The sequence below is a fragment of the Physella acuta genome, unplaced genomic scaffold (assembly GCF_028476545.2).
Source record: "Physella acuta isolate Inbredline_101_S28 unplaced genomic scaffold, ASM2847654v3 ptg002361l, whole genome shotgun sequence".
In the NCBI taxonomy this organism is placed as follows: Eukaryota; Metazoa; Mollusca; class Gastropoda; family Physidae; genus Physella; species Physella acuta.
This window is the reverse complement of record NW_026733854.1, coordinates 54,241-77,575: the sequence shown is the minus strand read 5'-3', so window position 1 is coordinate 77,575 and position 23,335 is coordinate 54,241. Positions and strand designations below refer to the sequence as shown.

Sequence of the window (23,335 nt, the reverse complement as noted above, 5' to 3'; positions counted from 1 at the left end):
AATGCCCCACAAAATAGATCTTTGACCCCAGACAAAATGCCCTGCAAACTTGATGTTTTGACCAATACCTCCCAAAACAGATCTTTGACCCCAGACAAAATGCCCTGCAAACTTGATGTTTTGACCAATGCCTACCAAAACATCTTTGACCCTAGACAAAATGCCCTGCAAACTTGATGTCTTGACCAATGCCCCACAAAACAGATCTTTGACCCTAGACAAAATGCCATGCAAACTTGATGTTTTGACCAATGCCTCCTAAAACAGATCTTTGACCCTTGACAAAATGCCCTGCAAACTTGATGTTTTGACCAATGCCCCACAAAACAGATCTTTGACCCTAGACAAAATGCCCTGCAAACTTGATGTTTTGACCAATGCCCCACAAAACAGATCTTTGACCCTTGACAAAATGCCCTGCAAACTTGATGTCTTGACCAATGCCCCACAAAACAGATCTTTGACCCTAGACAAAATGCCCTGCAAACTTGATGTCTTGACCAATGCCCCACAAAACAGATATTTGACCCTAGACAAAATGCCCTGCAAACTTGATGTTTTGACCAATGCCTCCTAAAACAGATCTTTGACCCTTGACAAAATGCCCTGCAAACTTGATGTCTTGACCAATGCCCCACAAAACAGATCTTTGACCCTAGACAAAATGCCCTGCAAACTTGATGTTTTGACCAATGCCCCACAAAACAGATCTATGACCGTAGACCAATCGCACCACAAACAAGATGCTTTCACCCTGGGGCTAACGCCACCCACTCAAGATTTCTTGAAATCATGACATAGATCTAACACAACACGCTAAAATATTCACATAATTTAATAGACAGTACAATGGCCGAAAAGCTTATTCGAACCTATATTGTTTGTAAAATCCATACTATTTTAAAGAAACATAAGTTTAATAATTTTTTTTTTAAAGTTCATTTAACAAAAGAATCGGAACTCAACAAGACGACTAGGTGTTGCTGATTTTAAATCATGACATAGATCTAACACAACACGCTAAAATATTCACATAATTTAATAGACAGTACAATGGCCGAAAAGCTTATTCGAACCTATATTGTTTGTAAAATCCATACTATTTTAAAGAAACATAAGTTTAATAATTTTTTTTTTTAAAGTTCATTTAACAAAAGAATCGGAACTCAACAAGACGACTAGGTGTTGCTGATTTTAAATCATGACATAGATCTAACACAACACGCTAAAATATTCACATAATTTAATAGACAGTACAATGGCCGAAAAGCTTATTCGAACCTATATTGTTTGTAAAATCCATACTATTTTAAAGAAACATAAGTTTAATAATTTTTTTTTAAAGTTCATGTAACAAAAGAATCGGAACTCAACAAGACGACTAGGTGTTGCTGATTTTAAATCATGACATAGATCTAACACAACACGCTAAAATATTCACATAATTTAATAGACAGTACAATGGCCGAAAAGCTTATTCGAACCTATATTGTTTGTAAAATCCATACTATTTTAAAGAAACATAAGTTTAATAATTTTTTTTTTTAAAGTTCATTTAACAAAAGAATCGGAACTCAACAAGACGACTAGGTGTTGCTGATTTTAAATCATGACATAGATCTAACACAACACGCTAAAATATTCACATAATTTAATAGACAGTACAATGGCCGAAAAGCTTATTCGAACCTATATTGTTTGTAAAATCCATACTATTTTAAAGAAACATAAGTTTAATAAATTTTGTTTAAAGTTCATGTAACAAAAGAATCGGAACTCAACAAGACGACTAGGTGTTGCTGATTTTCCCCCGCTCCAACGATGGGTCCGTCGGTTTCAAGCATTTCTATAGAAGGAAGCGACCCAACAACACGCCCAGAACCAGGGCTGTAGAATGTGAGACTCTGATGGCTCCAGATGGACCTGCGACTTTACCTGTCAATTATTTCAAACATCTTTTACAATCTTACGCTAGCTCATTATATGGGTGAGTGCAGTGGCGTAGCCAGGAATTGGTCATGGGAGGGGTTCAAAAATGTTTCATACGTATATAATCATATATATATATATATATATATATATATATATATATATATATATATATATATATATATATATATATATATATATATATATATATATATATATATATATATATATATATGACTATATATATATAGGTGTCGGGGTCCATGGGAGGGGTTATAACCCCCCCCCTGCCTACGCCACTGGGTGAGTGTATGAGTGAGTAGATACATGATCAATTTCTGGGTGGATGGCAAGACATTCTATAGAATGCCAGAACCTAATGCCATACCACGCTCCATTAGTGTGTTACTGCTAATTTTTAAAACTAGTAAAAACCTCACAGTCCGAATTGGTGAAATTAAACTACTATGTGGTGGGACGTCTGCAATGGAAACTGATTTCATCATCAATTCTGGCGTGACGTTGGTTAAGTTAACCATTTAAACTTTAAAACACATTTTTTTTAGCTTAGTGATTCGAATGGATGTGTGCGTGCTACTTATAACACAATCCTTTAGATTTTCGGAAGCATTTAGTATAGGGTTAGTAATCATATCGTTTAAGACATTGGTAGACCTATAATCCTATATTATAAAAATCTGAAATTCAATAGAACTGAAAACGTTTGAATGGAGTGTACATTCAATCGGTCTAAAAACGTATGAATAGAGGGTACACACAATAGAAATGAAATCAGACTTACTACACATTTGATCATTACAGTGAAGGCGAGTAGAGGGTACACACAATAGAAATGAAATCAGACTTACTACACATTAGATCATTACACTGAGGGCGAGTAGAGAGTACACACAATAGAAATGAAATCAGACTTACTACACATTTGATCATTACAGTGAAGGCGAGTAGAGGGTACACACAATAGAAATGAAATCAGACTTACTACACATTTGATCATTACAGTGAAGGCGAGTAGAGGGTACACACAATAGAAATGAAATCAGACTTAGTACACATTTGATCATTACAGTGAAGGCGAGTAGAGGGTACACACAATAGAAATGAAATCAGACTTACTACACATTTGATCATTACAGTGAAGGCGAGTAGAGGGTACACACAATAGAAATGAAATCAGACTTACTACACATTTGATCATTACAGTGAGGGCGAGTAGAGGGTACACACAATAGAAATGAAATCAGACTTACTACACATTAGATCATTACAGTGAGGGCGAGTAGAGGGTACACACAATAGAAATGAAATCAGACTTACTACACATTTGATCATTACAGTGAGGGAAATTCTCCGGACACTCTGAACACGCCGGCCCCTTTTTATAAATTGGGGTTGTTTGCAAATTTATGTTTCCCCTGTAAAAATAAACAAGAGTTAATCTATGGGTCGTGGGTCACATCATCAATCAATGGGTCTTGGGTCACATCATCAATCAATGGGTCGTAGGTCACGTCACATCATCAATCAATGGGTCACAAATTCTCAATTAATGGGTCACATAATCAATTAATGGGTCACATCATTAATCAGTGGGTCGTGGGATCATCAATCAATGGGTCGTGGGTCACATCATCAATCAATTGGTCGTGGGTTACATCATCAATCAATGGGTCATGGGTCACATCATCAATCAGTGGGTCGTGGGATCATCAATCAATGGGTCGTGTGTCACATCATCAATCAATGGGTCGTGTGTCACATCATCAATCAATGGGTCGTGTGTCACATCATCAATCAATGGGTCGTGGGTCACATCATCAATCATTGGGTCGTGGGTCACATCATCAATCAATGGGTCGTGGGTCACATCATCAATCAATGGGTCACATCATCAATCAATGGGTCGTGGGTCACATCATCAATCAATGGGTCGTGGGTCACATCATCACTCCCCAACTAACGCAAATATCCCTCCCCCATTATTCCCAAATATTTCACATCTTACCGGAAGTAACATTACCAATATGAAAGAACCAGGAAGAAACACTGAGAGCAATACAAAAGGCTCAAATTGAGGAACACATGAATTACGAGGCAAGTCTTACATGGGTCCATACTGGCAAACATACAAACTGCCTGAAGTATAGTCAGGAACTGAACGTAGCGTGTTTTCACACCACTTCGCCGCACATCCGACAACCTCTGTCTTTGGCCAAACAACCTGATAAATAAATAATAAATAGATAAATAGATAAATATATATATATATATATATATATATATATATATATATATATATATATATATATATATATATATATATATATATATCTATAATATAAGCGGGCTGAGCGTGTCCTTCCTTCCTTCCGTCCGTCATCGCTATAGATTTTGGGACTATAAAAGTAAACTACGCACCATGCTGTGCTTTTCAGTGCACCGCAGTGTCTTATTATTAGTATTAGAGTAGGGTTTGTTTATATAGCGGCATAGAGCTATTTTATAAATGACACTGTGTTTACTTTTTTGCATAACGTTATGAAAATATTAAATATTTGCACATTGCTAAAACATATTAAAAAGATCAATGTCAAATATCATTTTAGTTTATATTCCTAGAATAAATGGATACATTTCCATAAAAGTAGGTCGAAAAAACTAATTAATTCAACTTTTTTTGTGGTAATTTTTTTCAAGGGAGGTAATTTGAAAATATATTTAACTCAACAATAATTTAAGTTAATCTTTTTTGTATTACTACCGCATTGATTAGTATATGTTAATGTTCATAATTAAAAGAGAAAAATGTTAAGATTATTTATATTATTTATTATTTTTTTCTAATTAGTCTATGATTTCTCTAAAATCACTATCTTTTTGCTTTTGTTTTTCGGTGTTACGAAAACAGATGGTGAAATTAGACTTTTTGAGAATAATGGAAAGGCTCTCTCTGAGCGCGGACGTATGGGAAAATGTTTTTTTTAAATATTTAACTCACTCTCAATAAATTAAGTTAATTTTTTTTATTACTTCCACATTGATTATTATATGTTAAGTAAAATAGAAAAAATGTTAAGATTATTTACACTATTTTCTAATTAGACTATGATCTCTCAAAATCACTATTTTTTTGTTTTTGTTTTTCGGTGTTAACAGATGGTGAAAATTTAGAATTATAGTATAGAGAATGCTGGAAAGGCTCTCTCTGGGCGCGGATGCCTAATAAAAGCGTGTTGTTCGTTGGTGATTCTATTGTTGTGGTTGTGTTGTGGTTGTGTTGTGGTTGTGTTGTGTTGTGGTTGTGTTGTGGTTGTGGTTGTGTTGTGGTTGTGTTGTGGTTGTGTTGTGTTGTGGTTGTATTGTGGTTGTGTTGTGGTTGTGTTATGTTGTGGTTGTGTTGTGGTTGTGTTGTGTTGTGGTTGTGTTGTGGTTATGTTGTGGTTGTGTTGTGGTTGTGTTTGTGGTTGTGTTGTGGTTGTGTTGTGTTGTGTTGTGATTGTGTTTTGTTTGTGTTTGTGTTATGTTTTTGTTTGTTTTGTTGTGTTGTGGTTGTGTTGTGTTGTGGTTGTGTTTTGTTTGTGTTTGTGTTATGTTTTTGTTTGTTTTGTTCTGTTCCAAAGTTGGTACATTTAAAAAAGATTTACCGTGGCGGAGCACGGGATGCAGCTAGTATATATATATCTATAATATAAGCGGGCTGTGCTTGTCCTTCCTTCCTTCTGTCCGTCCGTCCGTCCGTCATCGCTATAGATTTTGGGACTATAAAAGTAAACTACGCACCATGCTGTGCTTTTCAGTGCACCGCAGTGTCTTATTATAAGTAATAGAGTAGGGTTTGTTTATATAGCGGCATAGAGCTATTTTATAAATGCCACTGTGTTTAATTTTTTGCATAACGTTATGAACATATTAAATATTTGCACTTTGCTAAAACAGATTAAAAAGATCAATGTCAAATATCATTTTACTTTATATTCCTAGAAAAATTGGATAGATTTTCATAACATAATAACAGTAGGGTAGAAAAATCAAATTAATTTAACTCTTTCTAATTATGAAAAGGGAGGTAATTTAAAAATAAATTAAACTCACGCTAATAAAAAAATGTGAATGCAAATCTACGGACCTCTTAGAAGGAATTAGTGTTGAAATAATATAATTAGCAAAATGTGAATGCAAATTGTGCGGATGCGGATTGTTGGAAAATTATAATTAGCATGGATTGATACAAGGCAATCTTTTATTTATTGTATTCACTGAATGTACTGTTTACTACTTCTAATTTTTAATCAACTATTCCGCACCATTATAGACATTGGGTGCGCAATGGTTTTAGTTATGAAACTCAATTGTAAATTTTTAAAATTAAAATACTGGGAAAAAAATGCGTGAATTGATAAAGTGATATATGGTAGGTAAACACGGATATTATAGATATTGCCTATTTTTTTATTGTATATTATTTATTATTATTCTATCTTTCGGTTTGCGGACAAGCTGGGGTTTTATAAGAGAGGCGTAGCTAGGGGGGGGGGGGGGGTTGGAAATCGAAAGTTTTACGGAGGGGGAGGGGGGGTAGGGTGCAAATCGAAAGTTTTAGGGGGTGCAAATCAAAAGTTTGAGCGGGGGGGAATTTCAAATCAAAAGTGGTGCAAATCGAAAGTCTGAGGGGAATGCAAATCAAAAGTTTAAGGGGGTGGGGTGGAAATTGAAATTTTGAGGGGAGGGGGTGCAAATCGTAAGTTTGAGGGAGGGTCAAATCGAAAGTTTGTCCCCGGGCGCCGGAAAGGGTCGCTAGGCCTCTGTTTTGTAGTCATTCACTGTGTCAGACGCGTCCGCCGGGACTCGGAAAGGGCGCGATTTGGCGCTACGGGCTAGACTGTGAGCACTATGCCTTTCTGATTGCATTTAAATTGTGTTTATGTTATGAGTGTTGTGTTCGTTTTTTCGTTTTTTTTTTTTTTTTTTTTTTTTTCGTTCCTTCGTTTGTGTTGTGTTTAGTTTTGTTCTGTTCCAAAGTTGGTATATTTAAAAATGATTTACCGTGGCGGAGCACGGGATACAGCTAGTCTATAATATAAGCGTGCTGTGTCTGTCCTTCCTTCCTTCCTTCCGTCCGTCCGTCCGTCCGTCATCGCTATAGATTTTGGGACTATAAAAGTAAACTACGCACCATGCTGTGCTTTTCAGTGCACCGCAGTGTCTTATTATAAGTAGTAGAGTAGGGTTTGTTTATATAGCGGCATAGAGCTATTTTATAATTTCCACTGTTTGTACAATTTTGCATAACGTAAAGAGAATATTAAATACACGCACATTGCTAAAACATATTAAAAGGATCAATGTCAAATATAGTTTTCTTTAATATTCCCAGAAAAAGTGGATACATTTTCTTAACATAATAACAGTAGGGTAGAAAAATCTAATTAAACTGCTTAGTAATTTTGCCAATGGAGGTAATTCAAAGATAAATTGAACTCACGCTAAAAATGTGAATGCAAAATCTGCAAGACGGAATAATTGTTGGAATAATATAATTAGCAAAATGTGAATGCAAATTATGCTGACGTGTAAGAGTACATTATTGTTGGAATATTATTATTAGCACATTGATTGATAAAAGGCTATCTTTTATTTCTTTTTATTCACTGAATGTACTGTTTACTAATTATAATTTTTAATCAACTATTCCGCACCATTATAGACATTGGGTGCGCAATGGTTTTAGTTATGAAACTCAATTGTAAATTTTTAAAATTAAAATACTGGGAAAAAAATGCGTGAATTGATAAAGTGATATATGGTAGGTAAACACGGATATTATAGATATTGCCTATTTTTTTATTGTATATTATTTATTATTATTCTATCTTTCGGTTTGCGGACAAGCTGGGGTTTTATAAGAGAGGCGTAGCTAGGGGGGGGGGGGGTGGAAATCGAAAGTTTTAGGGAGGGGGAGGGGGGTAGGGTGCAAATCGAAAGTTTGAGGGGGTGCAAATCAAAAGTTTGAGCGGGGGGAATTTCAAATCAAAAGTGGTGCAAATCGAAAGTCTGAGGGGATGGGTGGAAATTGAAATTTTGAGGGGAGGGGGTGCAAATCGTAAGTTTGAGGGAGGGTCAAATCGAAAGTTTGTCCCCGGGCGCCGGAAAGGGTCGCAACGCCTCTGTTTTGTAGTCATTCACTGTGTCAGACGCGTCCGCCGGGACTCGGAAAGGGCGCGATTTGGCGCTACGGGCTAGACTGTGAGCAATATGCCTTTATGATTGCATTTAAATTGTGTTTATGTTATGAGTGTTGTGTTCGTTTTTTCGTTGTTTTTTTTTTGCGTTTGTTCGTTTGTGTTGTGTTTAGTTTTGTTCTGTTCCAAAGTTGGTATATTTAAAAATGATTTACCGTGGCGGAGCACGGGATACAGCTAGTATATATATATTTATATATACATATGTGTGTAAATGTGAGTATACACACACAAACAGATATAAGTATATATATATATATATATATATATATATATATATATATATATATATATATATATATATATATATATATATATATATATATATATATATACATATATATACATACATATATATATATATATATATATATATATATATATATATATATATATATATATATATATAAATATATATATATATAACGTGAGTATACATAAAAAATGGTGGCGAGTCGTTATATGTTATCGTGGTGAGGTCACACCTATACCTCTATGAAAATTGAGGAGCTTACATTTTAAAATCCATAATCAAACAATATATACACAATGTAACACAGTGAAACATAAAAACGGATACATCTCAAACGATAACTTCAATTAATACTCGTGATCTTTGGAATCGCATAACAAGGACCACGGAGTAAAAATTGAAAAGCCACTTTATTTTCAACTGGGATAGTTACCTTAAAATCAAATGTGTAGCATCGAAATTCCACATGTAATTTCGGTGAAACTTCATCGGCCATTTATCAGATATAATTACAGGGTACACCGCAAGTGTCCGACACATTTCAACGTGCTAGTCCAACTTTACCTGAGTGTAATGTCCACACATGTGTCCGACACATTTCAACGTGCTAGTCCAACTTTACCTGAGTGTAATGTCCACACATGGCTCCTAGACATCTCATCGAATCGAAATCCCAATCAGGTTCTTCAGCGTTGAACGCGTCAATGACAATACCGATGTCTTCGATAGCTATAGTCACATTAAATAGAAATATTTTTTTTGAAAGGGATATTTACGTGTTTTTTTTAAAGAATAAAACTCATCCAATCACGCACCTAACAATGAACCAAATCATCCTATTAACAATCCACGAAGCCTTTCCACCCACCTACCCACTCATCCATCCATCCATCCATCCACCCACCCAAACCCACCCACCCAAACCCACCCACCCATCCATCCACCTACCCACCCATCCACCCAGCCATCCATCCATCCATCCATCCATCCATCCATCCATCCATCCATCCATCCATCCATCCATCCATCCATCCATCCATCCATCCATCCATCCATCCATCCATCCATCCATCCATCCATCCATCCATCCATCCATCCATCCATCCATCCATCCATCCATCCATCCATCCATCCATCCATCCATCCATCCATCCATCCATCCATCCATCCATCCATCCATCCATCCATCCATCCATCCATCCATCCATCCATCCATCCATCCATCCATCGATCCATCCATCCATCCATCCATCCATCCATCCATCCATCCATCCATCCATCCATCCATCCATCCATCCATCCATCCATCCATCCATCCATCCATCCATCCATCCATCCATCCATCCATCCATCCATCCATCCATCCTTCCATCCATCCATCCATCCATCCATCCATCCATCCATCCATCCATCCATCCATCCATCCATCCATCCATCCATCCATCCATCCATCCATCCACCCATCCACCCATCCACCCATCCACCCATCCATCCATCCATCCATCCACCCATCCACCCATCCACCCACCCATCCACCCATCCATCCATCCATCCATTCATCCATCCATCCATCCATCCATCCATCCATCCATCCATCCATCCATCCATCCATCCATCCATCCATCCATCCATCCATCCATCCATCCATCCATCCATCCATCCATCCATCCATCCATCCATCCATCCATCCATCCATCCATCCATCCATCCATCCATCCATCCATCCATCCATCCATCCATCCATCCACCCATCCATCCATCCATCCATTCATCCATCCATCCATCCATCCATCCATCCATCCGTCCACCCATCCGTCCACCCATCCATCAATCCATTCATGCGTCCTTCCGTCCATCCGACGATCCAACCATCTGTTCAGCCATCCATTGGTCTATCCGTCCATCCGTCATTCGTGCAGCCATCCATTCGTCCATCCGACCATCCAACAATCCGACCATCCAACAATCCGACCATCCGACCATCCAACAATCCGACCATCCGACCATCCAACAATCCGACCATCCGACCATCCAACAATCCGACCATCCAACCATCCAACAATCCGACCATCCGACCATCCAACAATCCGACCATCCGACCATCCAACAATCCGACCATCCGACCATCCAACAATCCGACCATCCGACCATCCAACAATCCGACCATCCAACAATCCGACCATCCGTCCATCCGTGCGTCTTTCCGTCCATCCGTGCAGCCATCCATTCTTCCATCTATTCTCCCATCCACCACATAAGATGTTCCGTGCAGGAAAAATACAATTCCCTTGACCATGGAAGAAGAAACGCAATGTTAAGACACGTTACAACAACTTACAGTCTTCATTGCGAACATGCAGATTTTCACCAACTCTTTTATAACCCGCTACATTTGAACGCATTTCGTTAGAACTGTGCTGAAAATCACAATTTTCAGCATGCTTGAATGCACTGTGCGCAACTTCATCACTCCATTCCTAGGCAATATATTCAAATTCAATATTTAATATTGTTTTATAAACATTATAACGATCAGTTCGGGTATATTCAGGTTTAGTTAGAATTCATGGTCAAAATAAATGTGTATATTTATCACCATTGTACAGGGTAGACCACACGATGTTTTCCGAATTACAGACTATTACAGAGACAGATTTTAATTTCAAAGAGACTTTGAGAAAAGAGATGTTCGAACAAGAAATGGTAAAGAGGGAAAAAGGCAAGAGACACTCGGAAGTGAGAAAGAGAGAGAGAGAGAGAGAGAGAGAGAGAGAGAGAGAGAGAGAGAAAGAGAGAGAGAGAATCACAAAGGCAGGGCTGGTAAAGAAGGTCCCAAGAAGACCCGGAGAAAAGAAAGATTAAACATTAAATTAGACGGAGGAAGGTTCTTAAGACACTAAGACTACTAAGAGAGAGAGAAGCTCCAGAGATAGAGAGCAAAGGACGATAACTAGAGGGAAGGTCTCAGACAGAGGAGAGAGAATGTCTCATACTTAGTTAGATAGAGAAGATCCCAAACAGAGAGAGAGAGAGAGAGAGAGAGTGAGAGAGAGAAAGAGAAAGACCCAAACATAATCAGAGAGCGACTAAACAATAGAGAATGCACCAAATGGTGCCCTGTCAAAACGGCCTGGGACAAATCGGCCCCGTCAAAACGGCCCCGTTAATTTGACCCCGTCAAATCGACCCCCGACAAAACGACCCAGTCAAAATAGCCCCGTCAAAAGGGCCCCGACTTATTGGCTCCCGTCAAATGGGCTCCCGTCATATTGACTTGCGACATATAGGCTCCCGACAAATGGGCTCCCGATATTTAGGCTCCCGACAAATGGACTCCCGACATATTAACCCTTGACAAATAGGCTCAGGACACAGAAGTGTAAATGTATGATATACCTGATGTTTACATGATAACAGCATTTTGTTTTGATAACCTACAAGCATACTGCAGTTAGGAAGGTACAGCGTGAACCCTTCTCCCCACACACTGAGTTGGAACAGCCTATAACCGACTCAATTATGGATGTCATAGATAGATGACCCCTAAATTAAACATACTATATTTTATAATAGATAAACTAATATAAAAATAAGGCCTGCCGAATTTGAGATGCATACGTTGTATTAAATAAGAGTGTTGGATAAGCTAACTAAAGAATATTGATGAAGGGGTACCACTGGCAGGTGTCATATTCAATGACCGGGAGACTTAGTCTCTACAGAAACGGTATTGTCAGTGCAGTGGCGTAGCTAGGATTTTTGGGACCCTATGCAAAAATTATCAGTGGGCCCCTTCGTCAGCCGTTAGGCCAGTGGCGTCGCTAGGTCGGGTGTCACCCGGTGCAGCACTTCGTATTGTCACCCCCTCCCAGGAAACAAAGCATATATATATATATATATATATATATATATATATATATATATATATATATATATATATATATATATATATATATATATATATATATATGGTGACAGGACAAATGATCTCAGGACAAATGATCTCAGACAAAATATCTCAGACAAAATATCTCACGGACAAATGATCTCAGGACAAATGATCTCAGGTCAAATGATCTCAAGGACAAATGATCTCACGGACAAAAGATACCAGGACAAAATATATCAGGACAAAAGATATCATGGACAAATGATCTCAGACAAAATATCTCAGACAAAATATCTCACAGCAAAATTTTAAAAATGTATTGGATAATTTTAGTTGATCTGAACATTTTTTTTATTGACTGTCATATGGTTTTGTTTACTGTGTTTAATATTGTTTATAGGACTATATAATAATTGTAAAAAATGTTTGCCGTATAAATTTGCCATATTGTACTAAGCATTTTTAAAATAAGATTACTAATATAGTATGCGAAGATTAAAGAATTTGCTTCGATAGATAGTGAAGGTGTGCTTGACAAACATGAAACAATCCTACCACGTTAGGTGGACGAAACTAGATCAAAGGGAATGAAATAACAATAACGACACACCTTCGAATCAAGGTAGCCGCTCACTTTGATGGCAGAGATATGTCTTATTGGAAAGACATCCGCCCTCCATGGACAATACATCTAGCATCCAAAGTCAATTTGTATGCGTCGGTCACACCTTAGTGATCAGGTGACAAATGCTTATTTAAACGACAGCGGTCATCGCGAAGCGAAGTTTGTCGTAGCGTACATACGAACAAAGCAGTATTATTGGTGCTTACTCGGCTAAGGCCTCTTTCGTTACCTCGAAGATAGGCTATAGGGCATTAGTTTCTAATGAATTTCTGTTTATAAAAGCCATAAGTAGAGCAGCAGGCAAAGAGATTTGGAAATGTCAAGTAAAACATGTAGGCTACACCGAAAGTTCACACAATACATGATCACATAGTATTGGAAATGTGTGATCAGAACGATGTACCTGCCAGCAAAGTAACGTAAACTTTATTTTTGTGTTAATGATGCAGTAAAAACAACACTTTTAAGTTACGAACCTGAAGGCCCATTCACATTTGTTTGTTAAGTTCAACAAATTCATTTTATAACAATCAGTTATTATGCGTAAAAAGAGTAAACAAAACCATATTGACGGTCAATTAAAAAAAAAGTTCAAATCAACTAAAATCATCGTACATACTAATAAATTTTGCTGTGAGATATTTTGTCTGAGATATTTTGTCTGAGATCATTTGTCCATGATATCTTTTGTCCTGATATATTTTGTCCTGGTATCTTTTGTCCGTGAAATCATTTGTCCTTGAGATCATTTGTCCTGAGATCATTTGTCCTGGGATCATTTGTCCGTGAGATATTTTGTCTGAGATATTTTGTCTGAGATCATTTGTCCTGAGATCATTTGTCATGGAACCATATATATATATATATATATATATATATATATATATATATATATATATATATATATATATATATATGTATGTATGTATGCATGTGTGTGTGTGTGTGTGTGTGTCGGCCTACATAGGCCTAAAATTTATATATATGCCACTTACTGGTTCACGTACGTGTTTAAGCTTTAATCACTGCAGACTTAATAGTAACGACGTTTATCTACAGTCTGTTTATAATACAGTTGGATGTAGCATTGTTTTCTTTATAGTTTACGTTTAGGTTGTGGTGTCACCCCCCCCCTCCCCCCCCCCCCCCTCTTGATATAATTTTCGATTTGTACTTAGAAGTCTATTTAACTTTAACTAATGGATCTGGAAAAATGGCATTTCATTCTATAAATTTTGCAATTTTTTGCCTTTGGTGTCACCCCCTAAACGGTGTCATCCGTTGCGGTCCGCACCCCCCGTCTCGCCTTCGCTACGCCTCTGCGTTAGGCTACAGAGGAGTTAAACGAAGAGATCAACTTCTGCTTGCGATGGATATTTTTTAATATATAAATATTCTGAAGGCAACATTTTGTATTTTATATGTCCTGATTATGTATTTATACTATATTATTATGTTTGCCTACTACTGCTAAAAAGTTTATTTATAGGCTGATTCTCTCAATGTCTTGCACGACAAAGTGATATCGCCTGTAGTGTTATTATAACGATTGGGCTCTGTTTGACCCACACACACACACACACACTGAATCCCACTGCCGAAACGGTGGGGGGGGGGGCTTTTTGGAACTTTTAACCTTTTTCTTTTTTAAAATTATTTATATGTAACAAATATTAAAATTACATTGTAAAAGTTTTAATTTTTTATGAGGGAAAAGGGCCCCTATGTGCCTTGGGCCCCTATGCCTTGCTTACGCTAGCTTTACGGTAGCTACGCCACTGTGTCAGTGGTCCTTTTGTCTGGAGCCAAATTGACAGGAGCCTTTTTGTCGTGAGCCAAAATGACGCTAGCCTATTTGTCGGGAGTCGTAATGACGGGGGCCGTTTTGTGGAGAAACTAAATGGCGAGAGCCTATTTGTCGGGAGTCGTAATGACGGGGGCCGTTTTGTGGAAAAAACTAAATGACGGGAGCCTATATGTCGGGAGTCAAAATGACGGGAGCCTAATTGTCAGGAGCCTTATTGACTGGAGCCCTTTTGTCGGGAGCCTATATAACGGGAGCCTATTTGTCGGTAGCCTAAATGACGGGAGCCTATTTGTCGGGAGCCTATATGACGGGGTCCGTATGTCGCTGGCCCTTTTGACGGGGCCGATTTGTCGGGGTCGTTTTGACGGGGCCGTTTTGTCATTGGCCGTTTTGACGCCGCACGGCACCAAATATCTCTACTTACAGAGTGAGAAAGTATCTAAACAAATTTAGAGAGAGATGTTTCCAAAAGATAGAGAGAACGACCCAAAGATATTTATAGAATGACGGGCGCAAATATAGAGAATGACCAAACCTTAGAGAAAGCTCCAAAGATACACAGAGAATTTCAGAGAGAAAGTCTCAAAGAATCTTAGAGAGAAAGACCCAAAAGATACTTAGCGAGAAAGTCCCAGAGAAGGACCCCCACCTACCATAGTGACCGCCCACCGAATCATTTCGCAGCTTCAGATCATAGGTGTAAACACTATGACTAGCTTCATATCATAGGTGTAAACACTACGACTAGCTTCAGATCATAGGTGTAAACACTACGACTAGCTTCAGATCATAGGTGTAAACACGGCGACTAGCTTCAGATCATATGTGTAAACACTACGACTAGCTTCAGATCATAGGTGTAAACCTCTCGACTAGCTTCAGATCATAGGTGTAAACACTACGACTAGCTTCAGATCATAGGTGTAAACCTCTCGACTAGCTTCAGATAATAGGTGTAAACACTACGACTAGCTTCAGATCTTAGGTGTAAACACTCACGACTAGCTTCAGATCATAGATGTAAACCTCTCGACTAGCTTAAGGATCATAGGTGTAAACCTCTCGACTAGCTTCAGATCATAGGTGTAAACACTACGACTAGCTTCAGATCATAGGTGTAAACACTACGACTAGCTTCAGATCATAGGTGTAAACACTACGACTAGCTTCAGATCATAGGTGTAAACACTACGACTAGCTTCAGATCATAGGTGTAAACACTACGACTAGCTTCAGATCATAGGTGTAAACACTACGACTAGCTTCAGATCATAGGTGTAAACCTCTCGACTAGCTTCAGATCATAGGTGTAAACACGGCGACTAGCTTCATATCATAGGTGTAAACACTACGACTAGCTTCAGATCATAGGTGTAAACACTACGACTAGCTTCAGAACATAGGTGTAAACCTCTCGACTAGCTTCAGATCATAGGTGAAAACACTACGACTAGCTTCATATCATAGGTGTAAACACTACGACTAGCTTCAGATCATAGGTGTAAGCACTACGACTAGCTTCAGATGAAAGGTGTAAACACTACGACTAGCTTCAGATCATAGGTGTAAACCTCTCGACTAGCTTCAGATCATAGGTGTAAACCTCTCGACTAGCTTCAGATCATAGGTGTAAACACTACGACTAGCTTCAGATCATAGGTGTAAACACTACGACTAGCTTCAGATCATAGGTGTAAACACTACGACTAGCTTCAGATCATAGGTGTAAACCTCTCGACTAGCTTCAGATCATAGGTGTAAACACTACGACTAGCTTCAGATCATAGGTGTAAACACTACGACTAGCTTCAGATCATAGGTGTAAACACTACGACTAGCTTCAGATCATAGGTGTAAACCTCTCGACTAGCTTCAGATCATAGGTGTAAACACGGCGACTAGCTTCAGATCATAGGTGTAAACACTACGACTAGCTTCAGATCATAGGTGTAAACACTACGACTAGCTTCAGAACATAGGTGTAAACCTCTCGACTAGCTTCATATCATAGGTGTAAACACTACGACTAGCTTCAGATCATAGGTGTAAGCACTACGACTAACTTCAGATGAAAGGTGTTACACTACGACTAGCTTCAGATCATAGGTGTAAACCTCTCGACTAGCTTCAGATCATAGGTGTAAACACTACGACTAGCTTCAGATCATAGGTGTAAACCTCTCGACTAGCTTCAGATCATAGGTGTAAACACTACGACTAGCTTCAGATCATAGGTGTAAACACTACGACTAGCTTCAGATCATAGGTGTAAACACTACGACTAGCTTCAGATCATAGGTGTAAACACTACGACTAGCTTCAGATCATAGGTGTAAACACTACGACTAGCTTCAGATCATAGGTGTAAACACTACGACTAGCTTCAGATCATAGGTGTAAACCTCTCGACTAGCTTCAGATCATAGGTGTAAACACGGCGACTAGCTTCATATCATAGGTGTAAACACTACGACTAGCTTCAGATCATAGGTGTAAACACTACGACTAGCTTCAGAACATAGGTGTAAACCTCTCGACTAGCTTCAGATCATAGGTGAAAACACTACGACTAGCTTCATATCATAGGTGTAAACACTACGACTAGCTTCAGATCATAGGTGTAAGCACTACGACTAGCTTCAGATGAAAGGTGTAAACACTACGACTAGCTTCAGATCATAGGTGTAAACCTCTCGACTAGCTTCAGATCATAGGTGTAAACCTCTCGACTAGCTTCAGATCATAGGTGTAAACACTACGACTAGCTTCAGATCATAGGTGTAAACACGGCGACTAGCTTCAGATCATAGGTGTAAACACTACGACTAGCTTCAGATCATAGGTGTAAACCTCTCGACTAGCTTCAGATCATAGGTGTAAACACTACGACTAGCTTCAGATCATAGGTGTAAACACTACGACTAGCTTCAGATCATAGGTGTAAACACTACGACTAGCTTCAGATCATAGGTGTAAACCTCTCGACTAGCTTCAGATCATAGGTGTAAACACGGCGACTAGCTTCAGATCATAGGTGTAAACACTACGACTAGCTTCAGATCATAGGTGTAAACACTACGACTAGCTTCAGAACATAGGTGTAAACCTCTCGACTAGCTTCATATCATAGGTGTAAACACTACGACTAGCTTCAGATCATAGGTGTAAGCACTACGACTAACTTCAGATGAAAGGTGTTACACTACGACTAGCTTCAGATCATAGGTGTAAACCTCTCGACTAGCTTCAGATCATAGGTGTAAACACTACGACTAGCTTCAGATCATAGGTGTAAACCTCTCGACTAGCTTCAGATCATAGGTGTAAACACTACGACTAGCTTCAGATCATAGGTGTAAACACTACGACTAGCTTCAGATCATAGGTGTAAACACTACGACTAGCTTCAGATCATAGGTGTAAACACTACGACTAGCTTCAGATCATAGGTGTAAACACTACGACTAGCTTCAGATCATAGGTGTAAACACTACGACTAGCTTCAGATCATAGGTGTAAACCTCTCGACTAGCTTCAGATCATAGGTGTAAACACGGCGACTAGCTTCATATCATAGGTGTAAACACTACGACTAGCTTCAGATCATAGGTGTAAACACTACGACTAGCTTCAGAACATAGGTGTAAACCTCTCGACTAGCTTCAGATCATAGGTGAAAACACTACGACTAGCTTCATATCATAGGTGTAAACACTACGACTAGCTTCAGATCATAGGTGTAAGCACTACGACTAGCTTCAGATGAAAGGTGTAAACACTACGACTAGCTTCAGATCATAGGTGTAAACCTCTCGACTAGCTTCAGATCATAGGTGTAAACACTACGACTAGCTTCAGATCATAGGTGTAAACCTCTCGACTAGCTTCAGATCATAGGTGTAAACCTCTCGACTAGCTTCAGATCATAGGTGTAAACACTACGACTAGCTTCAGATCATAGGTGTAAACACTACGACTAGCTTCAGATCATAGGTGTAAACCTCTCGACTAGCTTCAGATCATAGGTGTAAACACGGCGACTAGCTTCATATCATAGGTGTAAACACTACGACTAGCTTCAGATCATAGGTGTAAACACTACGACTAGCTTCAGAACATAGGTGTAAACCTCTCGACTAGCTTCAGATCATAGGTGTAAACCTCTCGACTAGCTTCATATCATAGGTGTAAACACTACGACTAGCTTCAGATCATAGGTGTAAGCACTACGACTAGCTTCAGATGATAGGTGTAAACACTACGACTAGCTTCAGATCATAGGTGTAAACCTCTCGACTAGCTTCAGATCATAGGTGTAAACACTACGACTAGCTTCAGATCATAGGTGTAAGCACTACGACTAGCTTCAGATCATAGGTGTAAACACTCACGACTAGCTTCAGATCATAGATGTAAATACTCACGACTAGCTTCAGATGATAGGTGTAAACACTACGACTAGCTTCAGATCATAGGTGTAAACCTCTCGACTAGCTTCAGATCATAGGTGTAAACACTACGACTAGCTTCAGATCATAGGTGTAAACACTACGACTAGCTTCAGATCATAGGTGTAAACCTCTCGACTAGCTTCAGATCATAGGTGTAAACACTACGACTAGCTTCAGATCATAGGTGTAAACCTCTCGACTAGCTTCAGATCATAGGTGTAAACACTACGACTAGCTTCAGATAATAGGTGTAAACACTACGACTAGCTTCAGATCATAGGTGTAAACACTACGACTAGCTTCAGATCATAGGTGTAAACACTACGACTAGCTTCAGATCATAGTTGTAAACACTACGACTAGCTTCAGATCATAGGTGTAAACCTCTCGACTAGCTTCAGATCATAGGTGTAAACCTCTCGACTAGCTTCAGATCATAGGTGTAAACACGGCGACTAGCTTCATATCATAGGTGTAAACACTACGACTAGCTTTAGATCATAGGTGTAAACACTACGACTAGCTTCAGAACATAGGTGTAAACCTCTCGACTAGCTTCAGATCATAGGTGTAAACACTACGACTAGCTTCAGATCATAGGTGTAAACACTACGACTAGCTTCAGATCATAGGTGTAAACACTACGACTAGCTTCAGATCATAGGTGTAAACCTCTCGACTAGCTTCAGATCATAGGTGTAAACACGGCGACTAGCTTCATATCATAGGTGTAAACACTACGACTAGCTTCAGATCATAGGTGTAAACACTACGACTAGCTTCAGAACATAGGTGTAAACCTCTCGACTAGCTTCAGATCATAGGTGAAAACACTACGACTAGCTTCATATCATAGGTGTAAACACTACGACTAGCTTCAGATCATAGGTGTAAGCACTACGACTAGCTTCAGATCTTAGGTGTAAACACTACGACTAGCTTTAGATCATAGGTGTAAACACTACGACTAGCTTCAGATCATAGGTTTAAACACTACGACTAGCTTCAGATCATAGGTGTAAACACTACGACTAGCTTCAGATCATAGGTGTAAACCTCTCGACTAGCTTCAGATCATATGTGTAAACACTACGACTAGCTTCAGATCATAGGTGTAAACACGGCGACTAGCTTCAGAACATAGGTGTAAACACTACGACTAGCTTCAGATCATAGGTGTAAACACTACGACTAGCTTCAGATCATAGGTGTAAACACTACGACTAGCTTCAGATCATAGGTGTAAACACTACGACTAGCTTCAGATCTTAGGTGTAAACACTAAGACTATTTAGCCGTACAAAAATAGAGGGTCCATGACCGTCCACATTCATAGCCTTCACCTCTGACCTGAAGCACGGTTGGCGAGGCCATTCGTGCTGTGTGAAGTGGTGGGTTCGGATCCCGTCTGGCTAATACGACTCTGTAATTTCTAGGACTATATTGTGTAGGCCCTACCTGTGTCTAAGTTTGGCATTGTAATAATAATTTATGTCTAAGTAGCTATTGAGTAACATTGTCTACTACCAACCCCTCTCATGTTCCACCCCCACCCCCAGAGCCCCTCAGCCCACCTACCAATTTGATCATATTGCTGGATCCACGAGTTTTCCGCAGGTCGTTGTGACGTTTCAGTATGGTTGCTTTCTCCTCCTCGTTAAAATAATTGCTTTCTTTGGGTGAATATCTGCGGACCCTGTGGGCTCTGTGCGATGGCTGGAAGACCGGAAGTGGCCAGGTACTGTTCCCAAACGACGTGTCTGGAAAAGGTTAATAACTTAGCAACATCCGCTAGACAGGAGAATGAGGAGATGGAACGGTTTGAACATTTTCACGAGTCTGTCTAACAGTGGGGCAAAGAAAACAAATACTAAACATGTGACAAAAAGAACACACTAACAATGTGACAAAAAGAACACACTAACAATGTGACAAAAAGAACACACTAACACTGACAAAAAGAACACACTAACAATGTGACAAAAAGAACACACTAACACTGACAAAAAGAACACACTAACACTGGCAAATTGGACACACTAACGCTGAAAAAAGAACAAACTAGATTTTGTGACAAAAAGAACAAACTAGATTTTGTGACAAAAAGAACACTTTGTGATAAAAATAACTCACTAACACTGTGACAAAAAGAACACACTAACACTGACAAAAAGAACATCCTAAAATTGGCAAAAAAGAACACACTAACACTTACAAAAAGAAAACACTAACACTATGACATACAGAACATACTAACACTGACAAAAAGAACATCCTAACACTGACGAAAAGAACACAAGAACACTATGACAAAGAGAACATACAAACACTAACAAAAAGAACACACTAACACACTGACAAACAGAACATACTAACACTGACAAAAAGAATACACTATCCAAAAAAATCTAAAGCTGTGTCAAATAAAAACGCCACTTACACGAACAATAAGAAAATATTAACCGTCTTAAGGCGATAATAAGTACACTTCAAGGGACGTTTAATGAGACCGCAACAAAATGCTAAGCCAGTTCCTTCTTAACTTACCCACAGCACACCCAGCGAGATTCAGGGCCCCCATGAAGAAAAATACACTCATTAACATTTTAGTCTGTGAATAATTTTAGAATGTATTTAGGATGTGTATATTAAGAATTGTATCAATCAACGACACCCACTTATCCTCAACATTTAACCGTGTTTCGGGCAATATGTCAAACTTTCAAGCGGAAGTGAAATAACAAACCTACTCTGGTTTAGACACTGTTTATACCACACCCTAATGTCTCGCGATACGAACTTTTCTTCGCTCCGTAAGCTTGCTCATGTGGCTATTTGCTCGTATCTCAAAGCAATTTCGCCCTGTGGTCAGCATTTTGACTGATTGGATTGTGCGGTCAGCACTTTGATTGGATTATGTGGTTAGAACTTTGATTGGATTGTGTAGTCACATTTCTAAATGTCTGGAACTAAATCTAGATCTATAGATTTTTAGATAATAATAGATCTAGTTTCTAGATCTAGATTTAACTAGACTACTGGACTAGATCTAGATCTAGATTTAACTAGACTACTGGACTAGATCTAGATCTAGATCTAGATTTAGATCTTATGATCGAGATCTGATCTAAATAAATCAGGCGCGATTCACTTCCATTTCACCAAGGTCACAATCGTTCTCAATGATTTATTAATCTTAGAACGTATCCTGGTGCATTACCTAGATCTACATCATAGAACAGCCTGAGCAAGTTTTGGCCCACAAATTGTTAAACCCTAAAGAGCCTAGATCTAGATTCTACATGTTTAGGTTTTCTCCAAGAAAAACAAAATGACGGTGCGTCTGGTGACGTCATTGGTTTTTGAACATGCGCTGCATATTTTTACAAGCTTTTCTTAAACTTCATTCCGTCAGTAGATCTAGATCTATTTGTGGCTCGAACTTTAGGGAGAAATCTGGACCACTTCTAGCGAATGATGTTTTCCCCTTGAAATGATGACAATGCAATGTGCCTTAAAATTTGACATAATTAGTTGTTTAATTAATTATTTTAAAAGTAATTAAATATTTCAATAAGAAGTGCTGGTTTTCCGCGATATTTTACACACATTTTTTGCGTTCATTTGGTGTGCAATTTTTAAATTGTTATGTAACCTTTCGCAATCGCTATCCGAGTAGGGCCCTACTTCAGTATACTATATCAGTGTATGGCTCCAGCCTACTTGATGCTCTTATATCGGTGTATGGCTCTACTTGAGGCTCCTATATCCGTGTATGACCCTACTTGAGGCTCCTATATCTATGGCCCCAGGCTACTTGAGGCTCCTATATCCGCTGTGACTCCAGGCTACTTGAGGCTCCTATATCCGCGTATGGCCCCATTTTAGGCCTTATAACCGTGTATGACCCTACTTGAGGCTCCGATATAGCCCTAGGATACTCAAGGCACTTAAATAAATGACCTAAACATTTTTTTTCGGTGACCCCCCTCCCCCCTCCTTAAAATTTGCAAATGTGTTTTAAATCAATTTAGATATAATATAGCACTTAAGATAAAATAAAAACTAGAGAAATGCAGTGACATTTAAGAATAAGTGCAGACGAAGTAGAGTACATCTGT

At 38.8% G+C, this 23,335-nt stretch overlaps 1 protein-coding gene across 1 annotated transcript; it reads right to left on the bottom strand.

The window, feature by feature from the left end:
• Positions 1-805: 805 nt before the first annotated feature.
• On the bottom strand, positions 806-22,583 carry LOC131933084 (cysteine-rich venom protein LEI1). Its single transcript, XM_059289915.1, has 8 exons — positions 22,435-22,583; positions 21,762-21,825; positions 20,793-20,974; positions 10,781-10,919; positions 9,065-9,171; positions 4,056-4,171; positions 3,268-3,365; positions 806-1,935 (listed from the first exon to the last, which is right to left on the bottom strand). Exons 2-8 carry the CDS (start codon positions 21,817-21,819, stop codon positions 1,847-1,849), a joined length of 789 nt encoding a protein of 262 aa, XP_059145898.1. The 5' UTR covers positions 21,820-21,825; positions 22,435-22,583; the 3' UTR covers positions 806-1,846.
• Positions 22,584-23,335: the final 752 nt, after the last annotated feature.

Bases quoted from the DNA above. Each gene is read 5' to 3' on its own strand.
- LOC131933084 (XM_059289915.1), bottom strand. From the start codon at position 21,819: ATGTTAATGAGTGTATTTTTCTTCATGGGGGCCCTGAATCTCGCTGGG. The intron at 3,366-4,055 runs GTAAGACTTGCC...TTATTTTTACAG, and splicing joins GTTTGCCAGTATGGACCCAT to GGGAAACATAAATTTGCAAA. The intron at 1,936-3,267 runs GTAAGTCTGATT...AATAATTGACAG, and splicing joins CTGTAATGATCAAATGTGTA to GTAAAGTCGCAGGTCCATCT.